General features: G+C 36.9%; 1 protein-coding gene across 1 annotated transcript; it reads right to left on the bottom strand.

Annotated features, from left to right (window-relative positions):
• Positions 1 to 2,111: 2,111 nt before the first annotated feature.
• On the bottom strand, positions 2,112 to 16,787 carry LOC103701668 (RNA-binding motif protein 25). The gene is made up of 7 exons (XM_008783820.5): positions 16,080 to 16,787; positions 14,542 to 14,798; positions 14,293 to 14,445; positions 5,014 to 5,440; positions 4,234 to 4,917; positions 3,574 to 4,151; positions 2,112 to 3,190 (listed from the first exon to the last, which is right to left on the bottom strand). The coding sequence occupies exons 1-7, from the start codon at positions 16,630 to 16,632 to the stop codon at positions 2,939 to 2,941; spliced, it is 2,904 nt and encodes a 967-aa protein (XP_008782042.1). The 5' UTR covers positions 16,633 to 16,787; the 3' UTR covers positions 2,112 to 2,938.
• Between the last annotated feature and the right edge of the window lie 117 nt (positions 16,788 to 16,904).

Genomic DNA, 16,904 nt, shown 5'->3' on the forward strand with positions numbered 1-16,904 from the left:
TAAGATCTTTTCCATAATCATAAGATTTTATTGTTGTATTCTACTATATCTGGGGGCTCAACTTGTATATAAAGCACACCAGTGCCACGAGCAAAGCAAACAATTCAAATCTTATTTACAATACAAATTTCTTAGTTTGTAGAGGAGAAAAAGAGGATGAAGGTTGGAGTAGAGAATGGTCTATGGGATAGAGGTTGGAGCTAGGAAGACCTAGAATCATAAATGTTGGACACTTTGGTTTCAAGTCCAACCAAGGCCGGTGAGGAACTCAAAGGTTGGTTGCTATCAGTAGTGGGCTTCGATTCTAAATGGCACTCGAGACAGAATAAAGAAATAGAGAGATCGGAATCTCTAGGATCAATCTCTAATGAAAGATAAAAAGAAAAAGGATTGGGAAGGGGATTGAATTTAAGCCACATATAGAGACTTTTAGATTTAGAGATCAGGTTTGAAGGGCTAGAAGAGTTTTAGTTCAATTTTATTTCCTTTTTCGGTACTAAGCCAACCATGAGGTCCATGGTGACAAAAGCTAAGGTGAGGTCTACACTGTGGGTGAATGGACCAAATAGTGTAACAAGTTTGGCTCTAATGGCAAATTTGATGCATGCTAGCCGCACAAGTTTATATAATTGATGGAAGCAAATCACGCCAAGTCCTTAAAAGTCTTCGACCTCATACATTCAATCTCTCCAGAGAAAGCTCAAAACTTTTAACCCTGTTCTAGTCACCTCTCGCATGATTGTGGTCTCACACCACAGCATACAAGAAATCACTCCAAACAAGAAATTAAAGAACTTCAAAAACTTTATTAATTACTAATTGATGTTAAAAGAGTACAACTATGACCTATTTATAGGTTATAAGTTAACCTTACATGAATTCTAATAAAAGAAGAAAAGGTTTTAAAGTTTATTATAACAATAACTTTTTTTATAGGATATAGGTCAACCCATACACTAATTTTAAGGAAAAAAAACAACTCTAAAAAAAAAAAGTCTTTAAAAAGTTTTATTTATAGGTTTCCAGCTCAATTTAGATTCTTTCTCCTTCGACTTCCATGCTACATCAAACCAAAAACTCACATCATAAAAAGTAGAACAACATAATAATAGTAACCCCTCTTAGATGATTGGAAAGAAGATTAAATAATTTTTAACTATTGATTTTTGGCAATCCCAACACTTTTACTCAGTTAGGATTTTCACGATGAAAGTATACCTCAAGAATATTATTTGATCTACATAGCATGCAATGTGTTATTTGAGCATGAGCATGGACATACTTCTTTAAATTACATATTAGAATTATTAAAAAATGCCAAACTTTGTTTAAAAATACAGAGATATAACTAAAAATAATTAGTGTGACAAGAGGACTGCTCTCTAGTTTAACTATGGTCGTATGGGTTTTATTTTTATTTTTTCATTTTTTTGGGCCTAGCCAGTAGATACATGCGGATTGATAGCATGAATTATATTCATAGTTAATTGTATAGCCAGCTTTATGCTTGAATGGCGCACCTCAACTTGGTTTGAATAGATTTGCCTCTAGATACAGTTTGATTTGATTTGTGCTGTAACAATCATTACTCTTTTGGACCTGAAAGGCTTCAACACCAATTTGCACCTTATGATAACAAGTATCTAGCTAATTCACAGCTCTGGAAATCCCACAATCCACTCAAAAATTGGCCAATTAACCATCAATACAACTTCAGTACATGATACACGAAAGGTTGATTCTCAACGACCAAATAAATCTCATATTCAGGTCCACCATTCAGAACAGCTGAATTGTGAAAATAAAACTACCGATCCTTTTTTGCTTCTTCTGAATTGTTGCTCATATACCACAAACATAAAAAAGATATGAAATAGGGGGAGAACAACGGAATGACCTTATTTTGTTTGGCTTACAGGAAGTGGTGATGGCTTTCTAATCGAACTGATAAAATGGAGCAACAAGGATGAAAAATCATTTACAACTTTGATGTGCTGAATTGTGTTTTCTCATGATCCACCATGTATTTTTGCCTTAAGTAATGAATGAAATGGTTGAAATTAAAAACATCCATGCAATAACTGCTGGACTAGCAGATGCTCCACCTGCAATTACAAATAGGCATACATAGAATGCAATACCAGAGTTGATTAGTAAATCCTCTACATGTCCAAATAACACTATTTGATCATTTGAGCAAAATAATAAATTACAACAGAAACAATCTAGTTCTATTTAGAAGACAGATCAGAAGCATTATGATTCATCTCCTCCCAATATTACCTAGATACGGGCAGCTGTACAATCTGTAATGTTATCTGTGGGGCTGTGAATAAGGCTTCTCACTCCATATCACACAATAGATAATACACAATTTGGTCAATATGACCCTAAACAAACCTATTGGATTTGGACTTCAGTAGTTTGCCATCTGCATGACAAGCTTGAAATAAGTAAGGGCTGGATAACATACCATCAAGCTGTTTGATGGTCTACTGAGTACATAATATATTGGAAGATTTGAATGAAGCAAGCAAAGTAAAGCAAACCCTTCCATAGTACTTGTAGTTAATGGAATACCTATCAGTATCGCTGAGATCTGTCATCTCACAAGAAATTGCTCTTCTTATTCACAGAAACACTGCAAAAATTGAACTTTGAATGTACTACAAGGCCCTCCTTGATCATCTCCGAGGCGATAAGGAGAATCACAGGTCAAAGGAACTAGAGAACCAATGCAAACCCTTCATGAATCAGGCAAAAATGCTGGGATGCGATTGCTAGAGATTGATCAGTACCACATACACAAGCACTTGGTGAAAATGGCTGTTTACAGTTCCTGTTCTCTCCAATACTATAACAATAGGTTGACAAAGTAAGACCAATGCATGAAACAGATAAGGACTTAAAGACAAGAAAAGGAAATGTAACCTTGCAGTCAGGCCCTTGGTTTCACCTGTAGACCTGTCTCAACTTTCTTGATTTCAAAAATTAACATCCTCCACATCTTGAGGACAAACATTTCTGCCTCATCATCCAAGATGGATGAAAGCAGTTCTAGCAATTTTGAAGCCCGCATGTGATCTTTGGTACAGGATACAATGTAGTCCACCAATGTTGCTTCCTCCTCTCCAAGAAATTCAGTTATTTTCTTGGAAATCCACGGTCTCATTCTCTCATGCAACTCGTGCTGTTAAAAATAGTGCATTATACAACATGATAAACATAAATGGATAAAAAATAAGTAAATAAACAATAAGCAGCTGAACCAAAATGTATAAATTGTATGGTAGGAATTTTCAGCTTAGACATTTGCTGTATTATTTTTCATGAAGTTACCATTCTGCACCTCTAAGTTTTCAAAGAAAATAGTAGATGGAACCTATGAAATACCAACAATAGCAAACTAGACAAATAATTAGCATTGTTTATTTATAATCACGCAAGAAAGTACCTCAAGCATGTAAAATAGCCAATAAGATGCACTATCTGTTCTAATTTCATATATGTAGCAGATGCTAATAAAAGGAAAAAAAAGACAATCACAGCTAAAAAAGGGAAAAATTTCCTCACCTTGTCATATATATCCCAATTAATTTCATAAATAAAGAGCTCTTCTTTAGTCTTTGGGATCATGTCGATCAATTGTTTTGCATCCAAAAGCTTCCTGTTTTCTGTTTTCAACTTATCGTCTCGATCCCTTTCCTGATCATGCATCTTCTTGCTCTCATCCTTGCCACGGGTACTCTCCTCGTCATTTCTATCTCGCTCTCTCTGACTCAATCTGTCACTAGATCTTCTACTTCTTTCCTTTTCCATTTCAGCTTTCTCTTCTTTAGGGTTAGTGGTAGAGATGCGCTTGGCAAATTCAGCAGCTGCTGCCAGATTTGCTGGTGCCCCAGAAGCATTATTCTGGACAGCCTGCAGTTCCTCAGTAGAATAATCAATAGGCACAAGTGGTCTCATCTTTTTCTCATCCACATCTTCATCATCCTCTTCATGAAAAACAGAAGGTACAGTTGTTCGTTTTCCTGAACCTATAAGACCAAAACCTAGCTTCCTAGTTGGAGCATTGTTATTCTGCTTCACGTCTGTTGTTGCAGCCCCCATGGTATGTTCATCACTACTGCCATTTCTGCAGATTCCATCACCTGTAATAATGAAAATCCATATGATATAAGAAAAAAAGCCAATGCAGAGCAATCTGTCATAATAAATGCCCAGAAAACTTACCAGGGGTATCACCATTACCAGAAACACCTTCATAAGCCTGCTCTGGAGCAATTTGTGTACCTTCAACAGTTTTTCCTTCTTCTTGCATTACAGGTTTTTCACTCTCAATAATCATATTGCTAGGAGGCTTCGAGTCATTTTTAGATGGCTGCTCTTCAATTGCCCTCCTCTTTGCTTCAGCAATTTCTTCCTCTTCTTTTAATCTATCAGTCAAGTCCTCATCCTTCTCCCTCTGTCTCTTTCTCCTCTTCTCCTCAAGGGCACTACTCCTACGCCTTCTTTTCCTTGAATCATCATCATCGCTGTCATCTTCCTGCTTCAGGATCTCTCTGCGGCGTTCCCGTTCTTTTTCCTTCTCCCTTTCCTTCTCATACTGCCGCTGGTACTCTTTCTCTCTTTCTCTACCTTCCCACTCCTTAAGACGTTCTTTATACAATCGCTCAGCCTCTCTCAATTTCAACTCTCTCTCCCTCTCCCTCCTAACTCTCTCGCGCTCTCGTTCACGCTCATATCTCTCCAGTTCCCTTTCCTTCTCCCGTTTCAAATCACGCTCCCTGTCTCGATCTTTGCTCTTACTGTCATGCTTCCTGCTCTTATCAGGTGAGCCAGCCTCAGGCTTTTCATGATCAGTTGCTGGCTTATTTTCACTTGTTGTCTCATCATCATTCTTATCTTCAGCAGCATCTGCAACAATAGAATAAAATGTCATAAAACGACAGAAATGCAAATAAAATAGCATGCCAAATTATTTTTTAAAAAATATAATGGAAATTGACTTGCCGCTTTTCATAATATCCACATCTGAATCCCCATCTCTTGATTTTGAAGGAACTTCAGAGTTTGATTTAGCAGAACCATCAGCAGGGGTCTGTGCTGGTGGTGGTGGGGGAGGCAGAGGTTTAGTTTTTAATCTTTCCTCTATCATATTTGTCAGTTTCTCCAGGGCATCTCTATCAGCCTCACGATCTTCATCCGTAACGATACCAAATTTTTCGGTGTTCTCTTGATTTGATTTGCCCATGGAATCTTCTGAATCCTTTTCCTTTTCTTCTACAACTGACTTTGGAGGCTCTTGCTTTTCAACACCTGCTGCACTTTCACTGTCTTTATCAGCAGCTCCAGCTTCAGTTTCTTTGAGCTTTTCTCTTTCAGTTTTCTTTTCAACATAAAGCTCAAGATATTTGCTGGTTGCTTCCGTAACTTTTAGCTGAAAGTGCATCAAATTTTATTCCTTGATCAAACCATGATAAATGGCAAACAGTATGAGATGGATAACAAATATAAAGAACAAGTCTAATTCATCAATTTGAGGAGGATATGATGCACAAAAATTGCAAATTAAATGTGAAGTAGCAAGTCCAAATGTAACAAAGTTATCAATTTCAAGCCTTATATTTCGATCAAGTATGAGAAGTACTGCACTAAATGGCCAACAATGCTTTTCTATGAGAAATTAAGCAATGTTCAACCACCCAATCACTTGTCCTTCACTGCGTATGAATTGGGTCCAACTCTTGGATGAATTACTTGTCAATCACCCAAATGTAGAAAATGTGTATATAACTTTTGTTAATGCATCAAAATGAAATTTTAATCAAAGATTTGCTCATCAAGTTACTAATCAAAGTAGCTGTTTCCAAATCATGAACTATTGCAACCTGTTTTGGAGATAAAACAATGAGCTCAAAGTTCTTGTAGCAATGAGAAGATTATTTAACACTATAAGATCAAAGACTAGCACAATTGGAGGAAAACAACAAAAGAGAATCCAACATGAATGTGCATGCACATATGCAAGTGTTTAATTTCAGTTATCAGATAATACCATGACTATTGCATTCCCAATACTACTATAAAAGGTCTCAATAACATTATTAATGTGTTACTGCTTAATTTTGTATCTTTCAATTATTCATACACCCTGGTATCAGAAAATAATAGTGCTGATAATGCAGCACCAGCCACAAAAGTTAGTGACTCAGCACTGAGAACAGTCTACATTAAACTTAGAACTTGAATACAAAGAAGCACCATACAAATTACCACAAAACATACAGACCACCACCATCAAGACAAAGCGCACTCTAGGTTTAAATTATCTGAAATGATTGGATACAGCATGTCTAGTATGTGTATACATACGAGTGCATAGTACCTTCCTATAATTCAAGTTATACAGCATACAAGATACCATTTTACCAGTGAAGGTAATACTTCAATTTTACAAAAGGTACCAAAAGCTATGCATAACTTCAACATCGCTTTCTGCATGTTTTCTGTGTGCATATAATGATAAAATGGTGCTCATATTTAATTTCTATGCTCTACCCAAGATATCCAGTAATGCTCCTTAAGGTTGTGTGTGGTTGCAGAATAGGTTAAACCAGAGCAGATGGATGAACCACTTTATCCTGGAATAATCTCACCATGCAAGATGGAGTAGTATTCTAGGTTAAGTGGAAAAGGTAGTTTGAAACGCCCACTTTGTCCTCAGATAGATAGCATGTGTTTCTAGCATTTGGCTGCTTAAAGTGAAATGAGCAGAGAAAAAGGGTCCTTGATCCACTTAACCCCAAACAAAACACAGCCTAAAAGTAGCCTTCACAAGGTCTATCTAATGTCATTAAGCAAACAACGATCAAGATCCACACTATCATGTACCAAAACATAAGTTAACCTCAATCTTAATTCATTGAAAGGATTCCTATAGGCATTTCAAATAGATATTCACATGTTAAACATATAAAAGCGGTAAATCAAAAGCCTAAACATTTTGAATCAACTAAAAAATATTATCAAGACAATCCCATCATTGTTTGGACCATAAGGGAATAAAAGCATATATAGATTGACATAGAACAGCCTAAGGGTGAGGAACTAAGATTTGCCGTACTGGTCGGTACTGATGCATACCGGCCGTACCATATTATAGCGGTACCGAATCAGTACGCAGTATGAGGGGCATACCGACATTCGGTATGCCAATCCAGGTACCATACAGGGCGTTTTGACACTATACTAGGATGGTACAAGTACAGGTCCAGTACCGAGACAGCGAACCTTGTGAGAAAGAATATAAGGTTGAAGGGGCTCTAGGAAACTATTGGTTAGCTGGATTTTCTAAGTTCAGATCTAAGATTTTGGGCTAAGATCAAATAAAAAGGAAAGAAAAAAGGAGAAGCGTAGAAAACTAGTAAATTAGATAGGAAAAAAAAAAGCCGAAGGGATGAAATGTAGACTCACTCTAGGGTGGTCTCACACTACCACTAAGCCTCACGCTTAAGAGAAGATATGGATACCAGGACTCTCTGGAGAGCCTCACCCAACCTCACTCACATGAGAAAGTCAAAGAGAGAAGATTCCTTTCATTATTCCATTTTATAGCTTAGGGAATGACCACTGCTTATAGATCACCTGAAAGTGGCTTGTGGCCAAAATAACCCCCACCCCCAACACCCTCAACCCCTTAAACACCCCCCACAATAAATAAATAAATAAATCAAATTACAAGTCAGCCTTACCTCATGCCCAAATAACTTCTTGACCAAGTAAGATGACATGTTAATTAGTAAACATGAAATGATGGCCAACTACGTTGATAAAAATAGAAAATTTCACAGATCAAACAAGTTGCTCAAATAATAAAAAAAAAGTTAACACTAATTAGACTCGAAAGGCTCAATTAAATTACCACAATAAATTCAACTAAAGCAATAGATTGGCACTTGAAGATATTGAATCATGTCATTCAAAACCCTGACTTTGACAACTTCATCATAGAATGATGCAGGACTGCAAGAACAATTAACCATCCCATTTTGAAGCATCCAATGGACCAAGAGTAAGTTCAAGAAGACATAGTAAAGAAACTTTATTATATAGTTAGTAGTTGATCTTTAAGATAATACTTTGATGTGACTTAGATTATCTACATGGCTCCTACAAAATTAAATCTTCTTTGGACCTATATTAAGACAATGGCAACTTGTTAACAATTAAGTTGTTAGTGCTTGTAGACGGAACTTGTGCTATATCATCGCTAAATAAGTAGAAATATGAAATATGAACTTATCATTTTATATGATAACTTGCTTATGTTGATGTTTATTCAATCATGCAGTGAATTCCACTCAATATCTCCTTTCTTCTCATGATATGGTAAAATCATCTACTCCTAATTCAAGACATAGAACTTTCGCACCCCCTTAGACCTTCAAAACCCCCATGATTGGAAGACTTAAAGATGTTTATGAATCTATTGATCCTAGCCCTTAAGACTTTGATAAGCGGGCTAAGACTTGAAGTTCTACAATTTAAAAGAAAATGGAAATTAAAGCTCTTATTGATAAGATTTGATACACTGAACCTTCTCATGAACGTGATAATGGAAAAAGGCCTCATGTTATGTGACATGGCTAATGCTGTTTCTTGTAGGATTACATTACATGGGGGTTATCGAAAGCCAAAAGATCAAATTGATACATATATAAACCAAGCAAGCTCAAAAAAAAAAAAAGGTCCGCACTAAAGCATCAAATGCAAGAGCTATCAACCAGCCCACTTTAAAGTAGCCCATAGGCCTAACCCAAGTTGAGGAAGTCAAGCACTACCTATTAATTATTTAAAAATCGGTAGCTACGTTATTAATACTTTGTCTGCTCATTTAGACCATCTAAATCGGTTTTAGGGAATCAACGTTGTTAAAAGCAGATGCCCAGTGGGATAATTTGGCTAGGCTGCCTAGGCCAAGCCTGCTTGAACCCTACTTTTAAGGGTTTGTTCTCCCATTTTCTTTCCTTAGTTAAGCTCCATGGGACACGTGGGAGGGTAGTGAAGCTACCGCCAACATGGTAATAGATAGTGGGTTGATCAACAGTTAGCCAACAGTGATGAGTAGCAGTGGCAGCCATAGTGACCGGCACACCTCTTCTGAATCCAGTCATTCTTCCACTTTTTCCCTTAAATTTTCCCTTTTAGTATGCTTGCTAGCCTCTAGTCTAGTTCTCTCGTCCTCCTTCCGCTTCTTGCTAAGTGTTGGCTATCTGTCTATTTTCTGCAGCTTGCTAGATAACCTGCGAGCTACAAGAGCGAGCCTCATAGCTTAGCTGCTGCTGGTACAACATAAGCAAAGGCTTCTAAGTCAGTTGGCTCGGCATCGCCATCATCCATCGGCATCACAATCGGAATATTTTGAATCGGAAGCGACCTCTGTTACTACTATTCTTTTTTATTTTGATATCTGGACTTTTTAAGTGTGAAAATTAAGCCCGTGATTCATATATATGGTGAAAAAAGAAGCATATAAAATGTATGCATATGCTCCTTTCTTCATGAATATTAAAATTATATGAAATAGAAGCTTGGATAGCCTTCCTCCCTGGGCAGCTGCCTAAACACATAGGTGCCTACCTAGGCCATAAAAGGTGTCCACCTCCGAGCCTCAGGCAATTTGACAATTTTGTAGGGAGATGCTCTTAATAATTACATGTAGATGCATAAGTTCGAATTTGTGCCATTCAATACCAATTTAACAGAATAGGATCTGGGCATGATGAACGGTTTGAGAACTTGATTTATATTCTAAGTTTATTTCAAACCAGTTGATGGATTCTACTAATTATCTCCTTTCTTCTTCTTCTCCAATATAGGCTTCACTATCTTCCTCTAGCAAGTTGAGCTTATGAAGAGGAGGCATATAATATATAAAACACATATTGAAAAAAAAATCAATTAACCTTTTTACTGAAAATTATAAATGATTATTAAGTTATTATCTTATAACAAAGACCAAATCCTACAATATATGATAGGGGGCAGAGATCATCCAATTACTCACTAATCAAATTTTTGAAAAAAAAATAGTATTTTCTCATTGCCGGATATGATTCTACACAGACCGCTACAATTCAATTCAGCTTATATTTTTACACACTAAACACAAAAATAAAGAATAAATTATAGAAAATTACATATATTATAAGTTTCAAAATTGCTTATATTTTTTATGCAACAAATGCAAAAAAAAATTAATGAGAAATTACATATATATATATATATGGATCATTTGTCAAAATGCTAATAAAAATGTTTTCTACTTATAAGTATTAAGTTGGAGAAAACTTTTGATAAAAGATGATGATTAACCATATAAATTTTCAATAACACAGAATTTTGTTTCTAGGCCACATGTATCTCTTTTAAAACATTAATACAACATTAGGATAGACCTCCTAGCTCAATGAATATTCTCCATCACAAGTTTACTCCATATCAAAAAAAATACTCATTTTTCTTCTCTACTTATATGAAGTACTTGCCTACCATATCAGGCACAATTAGGCAATAACTTCACAAACACCTTTCAGGTGTACTGCAAATGCCCCATTTTGTATGGCACCTCTTGTAGACATCAAGGCATTCCTTTAAGTGCCTCACGATGCAAGGCAACTCCAAATTGCATGCCTTATTTGAATTTTGATAAGCATCTGGGTACAGCTACAATAAATGTCAGATGCTTATTTAAAGTATGCCATTTCTAAAGTTGTGTAAGGCTCCATATATTTGCCCATTATGCCAAGAAACTTCCCAAAGTGGGGAGGGTTACTTTTTTTTTGTTCCATGAATGACGACTCATTAATGATGCGCATGATGAATAGTTAATTTAGACTTTGTGATGTTTATTAGATGGAATATAATCTATGGTCTATGGGTTTGAATGATGAATAATTGAATTGCAGAGATTTGATGCTACTGTATAGAGTAATGAATAAATTGAGTTGCTGGGTTTTGATGCCATCCTATAGAGTATGGACAATGTACTATGATAATCTACTAACTTTATGAATTTCATGTATGTAAAAAAAATATACATGTGCATATATGGTTGTGTCCCAACTGTAACTTATACTGTATTTTCACGATTCTCTGTGCCAGCATATCCATATCATCTTGTACCCATATGTCATATCTATGTCCATGCTTCATAGACCTAAAAACAAATTCATTACATCGGGCATGACTCAGATGAAAATCAAAAAAATACATCTGCATATAATATGATGACCAGAATTTTTTAAATCTTAGTTCAATAAAATCCATAGTTTTTATTTGTGGTATTGAAATCATATTTGTGTAACTAAGTTGTAGCTACTTATAATATGTCGCAGTCATTTCCTATTATTGTCTTAAAATAATATTTGAAGGTGTATTTATTGATGTTTTTTAGAGAACCATATCAGTCCATCATCATTGAATAATGTGGACTGGGTTACTTCTCAACCAAAAATCCAGGAAAACTCATTAAAACTTCTAGCCCAAATGGTTCACCATTCAAGCTCCTCTGCGTGGTACTCCAAACTTGCATCATGTTCATACATGCCAAATTAAAAAGGTTAAGGCCCCTCATCACAAGCTTTACTTCATCCGCCAAACCATCAAATGTACCTCCCTTTTCTATCCTTGAACCCTTTAGCCATTGTTGTCAAACACCGAGAAGTGGTTGTTGATTCAATACATGAAAAAATGGTTGAAGAGAAGTTTCTATCTTAAATTGTATTGAATAATAGAACTTTGGTATAATTGCTGGTTTGTTATGAAAGTATATGAATCAACTGTACTAAAAAAAGGGCATCCCGGTGCGCGAAGCTCCTACAATTGTGGTGTCCGAGGAGAGTTAGATGTATGGAGCCTTGTCTCAAAGCCATGACACCTACGTCACAATCGAGCAACCTGACCGTTGTGCCAAGGCCAACCCTCTATATGAACCAACCATACTCCAACTTATTAGTTTTGACTAAAAACCTGCAACAGGTCTTTTATACTACTCCACAACTAAAGTAGAGGAAGCATCATTAATTCTCAACTAGATTAGTATTTAGATAGGAGCACTTATGATGAGGCATTACTTGAACCGAATATCCAACATGATTTGAAAATGTACTCATCAAGAAATCAAGAAATACGTCCATGACTCCTATCATGATTTCCTATCAAGAAATCATGATAGCTATCATGGATGTAATGGAAGAAACTATCACTAGAAGTGATGTATGGCAACTTTTAGGAAGTCATGGCTAAATAACTCGATAAGTTCTTTGCTTCTAAGTAAGATATCAAGTTGCTTTTTATGGATTTCATTTAAATAGTTTAAGTTTTTTATACTTTTGGTTGGACTATTTTCCAAAGTGGATCAATTGTAAAAACACCATGGTTCTAGAACTTTGTTGCTCAAAAAATAAAACATGATTCTAGAACTCTACAATCTGGAGAAAATAGATTGAGTCCTTGGATAAACATGTGGCTAATCCATGTGCAAACACAATCAGTCATTTAAACAGGTATATACCAAAATTGAAATATATGGAGCATAAAAAAGCTCAATGATCTAATCTTCATTGACTGAGACTTGCATCTAAAGGAGAGATAGACCTCAATCTTATAATCATATCAATCATTATATACAACTTGGTTCATTTACTAGACTACTAACTATATGATTTATTGTACAATCTAAAACTAAATAAAATAGGGGCAAGCTAAAGATGATCAGATTAAAGTGCTTGATGATAATGGTACAGGGGAAGAAAAAGAAAAAAAACTCCATGATACTTGATATGGCTGTGATGGAGCACATTATCTTAGGAGAGTTTGAATTGCCAAGGACACCATCCCAATGTCACAAGAGGATAGAAATTGAAAAAGTTAATCGTAATAAACTATGGTTCTTTAAACCATTGTTTAAACTAAAGTTGAAAAATTCATGATATCCTAGCAAATGAATCTATTAATTTATGAATGATCCATGGGATGTGATGATAAATCTTTTTTCTTTATTTATGGTTTCTGAAAATAATATTTTGATGAATTCTACATTTGTAGACAATTGTAACCATCTTTTTTTCTCTTCCATAGGCTTCAAAAAGTTTGAATTTTTGAATTTGTGCAATCAGCTTTAAGGAATTAAATATACTTTAACATAAGCATTCAAACTTTGTCATTCTTCGTCCTTCCTTCTCCCTTTTCCTGATTCTGAAATTTATAGGCATGACTTCAATCTGGCTGTTTGTGTCAAACAGTGTTCGAGAAAGTAGTCCATGAGTATCAGAGCTTCTAAGTTTTGCATAAATACACATTAAATAAAAAAATTAAACAAACAAACAAAAACTAGCATATAAGTTTGGAAATATGAACGTGATAAAACTTGTCTTCTCTATGAGTATGAGAATCCAGGATATGCCCCATGTTAGAACACAATCAAGCGGTTAAATGAAATGGATTCGATTTATTATGACAAAATGCATGATCAATTATAAGATATTACAACAGGAAACAATCATTTGAAAGAAACAAATAAACAATAATATGAGCCAAACCTAAATAAACAAGAATATGCAAATTTACAACTAAAGCATTTCAAATAATATATCATAACTTGTAATTAAATTGCATTAGTAAGGAGTTAGGTCATACAAATCCAATAAGCATGTTCAAGGAAAACAGTTTTTTTGTCTTTATAAAGCTAAAATTGAAATCTAGAAAAGTAGCCAAAAAAAAAAAAGAATAACTGTATTTGCATTACCAACAAAAAAATAGACTCCTAAAAGACTCATCATACCTCCTCACCATTTATGTTGACTGTTATGAGAAAATCCATGTTTGAAAAATGACAAGGGCAATCGTACTAAATCAACTGAACAAACTAAATAACTAAAAACAAAAAATCAGGCATTTGGTTCATTTTGGCCCAAATATAGTGACAAGGATCAACATTTTGTGGTCAAATTGCTTCTGGGTATAGAGAGAGGGAGGCAGAAAATTAGTTGACATGCCATCAAAATTAGATTAAATGTACCAAGAATAGAACTGTGCAAGTATACAGCATATAGAGAAACGAACAAATGAAATGAATTCCTAGTGACAATTTTTTTCCTCTAGGTATCAAATGAGCTTTTCTTGAAAATGGTTTTTCATACACGTCATCAGCAGTGAATAATTGAAAAAACAATTTCCCATGATATCCACAAGGTAGTATCTAAAAATATGATAGAAGGGAAAAAATACCATCAACTCCTGTCCATCAATGTTCAGTTTACTCAGCAAGCGCAATGCTCGAAGAACCCCTTCAGCAGACTCAAATTCACAAAACCCAAAGCCCTTAGGAGTTCCATCAGAGGGATCTTGAGCACGTTTCAAATTCTTCACTGGCCCGCAAAGCTTGAAAAAAAAAGACAAAAATGACAGATCAAATAAGTTCAAACTTATACTACGCATTTATTTCTACAACATATAGTAGTAAGACAATAAACTCACCCGAAGAACGGACAGCAGAAACTCATTGTCTACTGTAGGCGCAATCTTGCCAATATAAACTGTCGTTTGTGGCTTTTCTGTTGGTGGTACGATGGGGACGACTGGCCTAACCATGGGGGTAACAATAGGAGGAACACCACGAATCCCTGGAACAGGAGGTCGTGGAAGTTGAGGTATCACACCAACTGGTGGAATGGGGCGGGGAGGAAAGCCGGGACGAATCATAGCTGGGTATGGCCCAGGATAACGGAGCACCCCTGCAGAAACACAAAAAACATCTATGCAAACTTGTCAGACAGAATCCATAGGCTTACCAAACAGTAAGTAAAAACATTCATAGCAGATTTGTTACTTTTCCAAGGAAAAATGGAAGTATAGAGAAGAATGATTAAAACACTGTTACCAACAACATAAGCATAAAAGAGATGCGCAGCACAGGTATGGCAACTATCGCCAGCTGAAAAGACAACCTGAGGGGACATGCACAAAAATAGCATCTGTTTCATAAAACTAGAGATATGTAAATTTGGGCTTACCTTGTCTACATTCTTGAACACAATCTTCAGGACTTATCCCAGGTACTAAAGAGTGAATTTGAGCATTGGTGAGATTTGTCAAGGTCACATCATGGCAATACATTATTCAATTGTGACAGCACTAGAAAGGTATCACTGTTTCTAAGCTTCTTATAAAATGAAAGTAGCACAAAATTACAAACAGGAAGAATGATAGGGAAAGGAAGATAAAGAGTTGTATATAATATGTAATCAAAGAAGACTATTGTACCTCAGAACATTAGTGCAACGAGCAGTCAGATGCTAACATGATCCACTCTTGAAAAAATTATGCATCCATGAAAGCCGTGACGAAAAAGGTGTCCTTTGGACTCATTAACTGGTAGCATACTATATTAGTAAAAGTAGCAATCTACCAGAGTCAGTTTTTCTTTCCACATGCATAACCTAACCAGTAGTTCACAAGACAAAGGTGCTATAAATTCAATGAAACCAGCAGAATTAAAGCATACCAAACATATAGTGGAAGTGATCTTTTAAGAACTGCAAGAGGAAGCCTGCCGATCTTTCTCACCATGAACCATGGGACGATGCTGTAGGAGAAAATATCCAGTCATCGATATCAAAAGCATCCCTTAATCTAACCAACCAATAGGTTTTCTTCTTTTCCCCATGTTCCTCCATACCCCATCACCCATTCCAACTAAATCCAATAACCCATTCGCTATAGCACAATCCCCAATTAACACCCAAAGGATATACTTATAGAATCCTACAGTAGCGATCCCTCTATACCACCAATGCAATGTTCTCTTGCTTATACGAATAAACAAATATGCCACAATAAGCCCAAGAGACTGAACTATAAAAGATGAAAGGTAGCTATAATCATAAGTTGTAAATACTAAAGCTAAAGCACATATAATAAGCTGGCGTCTACTTTAAAAGAGAACCGACAAAGATGCTTAATTAAAGAGAATCCTCACGCCAGAACATCGGCACAATAAATTCAAGAAAACCCACCAGGTGGAGGAATCGCTGCCGGAGCCTGTGGAGAAGGCGCAGGAACTCCCATGTATCCATTGTGAAGCTGCCCATAGGGCATCGGAGCAGAATGGGGGGGCTGGACCGGGTACGCGCCGCCAGGCTGCATGGGCGAAACGGAGACCGTCACAGCTCCGGCGCCGCTCGCCGCCCCGGGAAGCACGATCGAGACCGGCCCCGAGACCCCCGGAGGCTGGATGCCGGGGTTTTGGGCCATGGGGCCCTGGTAGCTGGGATTCGGGATGGAGTACGGGGGGGCCGGGGGGGCGCCCAGGGGCCGGAACGACGGGGCTAAGACCGGAACGGACGGAGGCGGCGGTGTCACGACAGCGGGGTTCCGATTGAGGTTGGGGTTATGACTAGGGTTCGGAGGTGGATTGGGGTTAGGGTTTTCGGCGGTGGCGGCTGCCGCGGTGGTGGAGGGATGTGGGAGGGAGGAAGGATCTTGGGGAGCAGATTGGGGGTTTTCGGGCTCGTATTTGTCGGATCTTGATTCTAGGTTTTCGGGGGAGGAAGGGGGGACGACCGCCATGACAGCAGCTTGACAGAGAGGACGAGAGGGGAGCAGAGAGAGTAGGTTCGGTCAGCTTCGGGCAATCCTAAGTTATTTGTGGTGTTTTATTTCTTTCGAGCCCTAGCGAATGATCGTATCAGGTTGATGAGATCGAGCGCGAGGCGGAAGAATTTGATGAAAACTCGGGGTCCGATTTGGCTTAAATACAACGCAACGAGTACCTGAACCGTAACTCGATGCGGGCACCAAACGGGAAGCAAAATTGCGGTTGATGCGATTAAAAATATTTT

This window comes from Phoenix dactylifera, chromosome 2 (assembly GCF_051530095.1).
Source record: "Phoenix dactylifera cultivar Ajwa chromosome 2, Ajwa_hap1_PhDact_Kaust_v1.1, whole genome shotgun sequence".
NCBI lineage: Eukaryota > Viridiplantae > Streptophyta > Magnoliopsida > Arecales > Arecaceae > Phoenix > Phoenix dactylifera.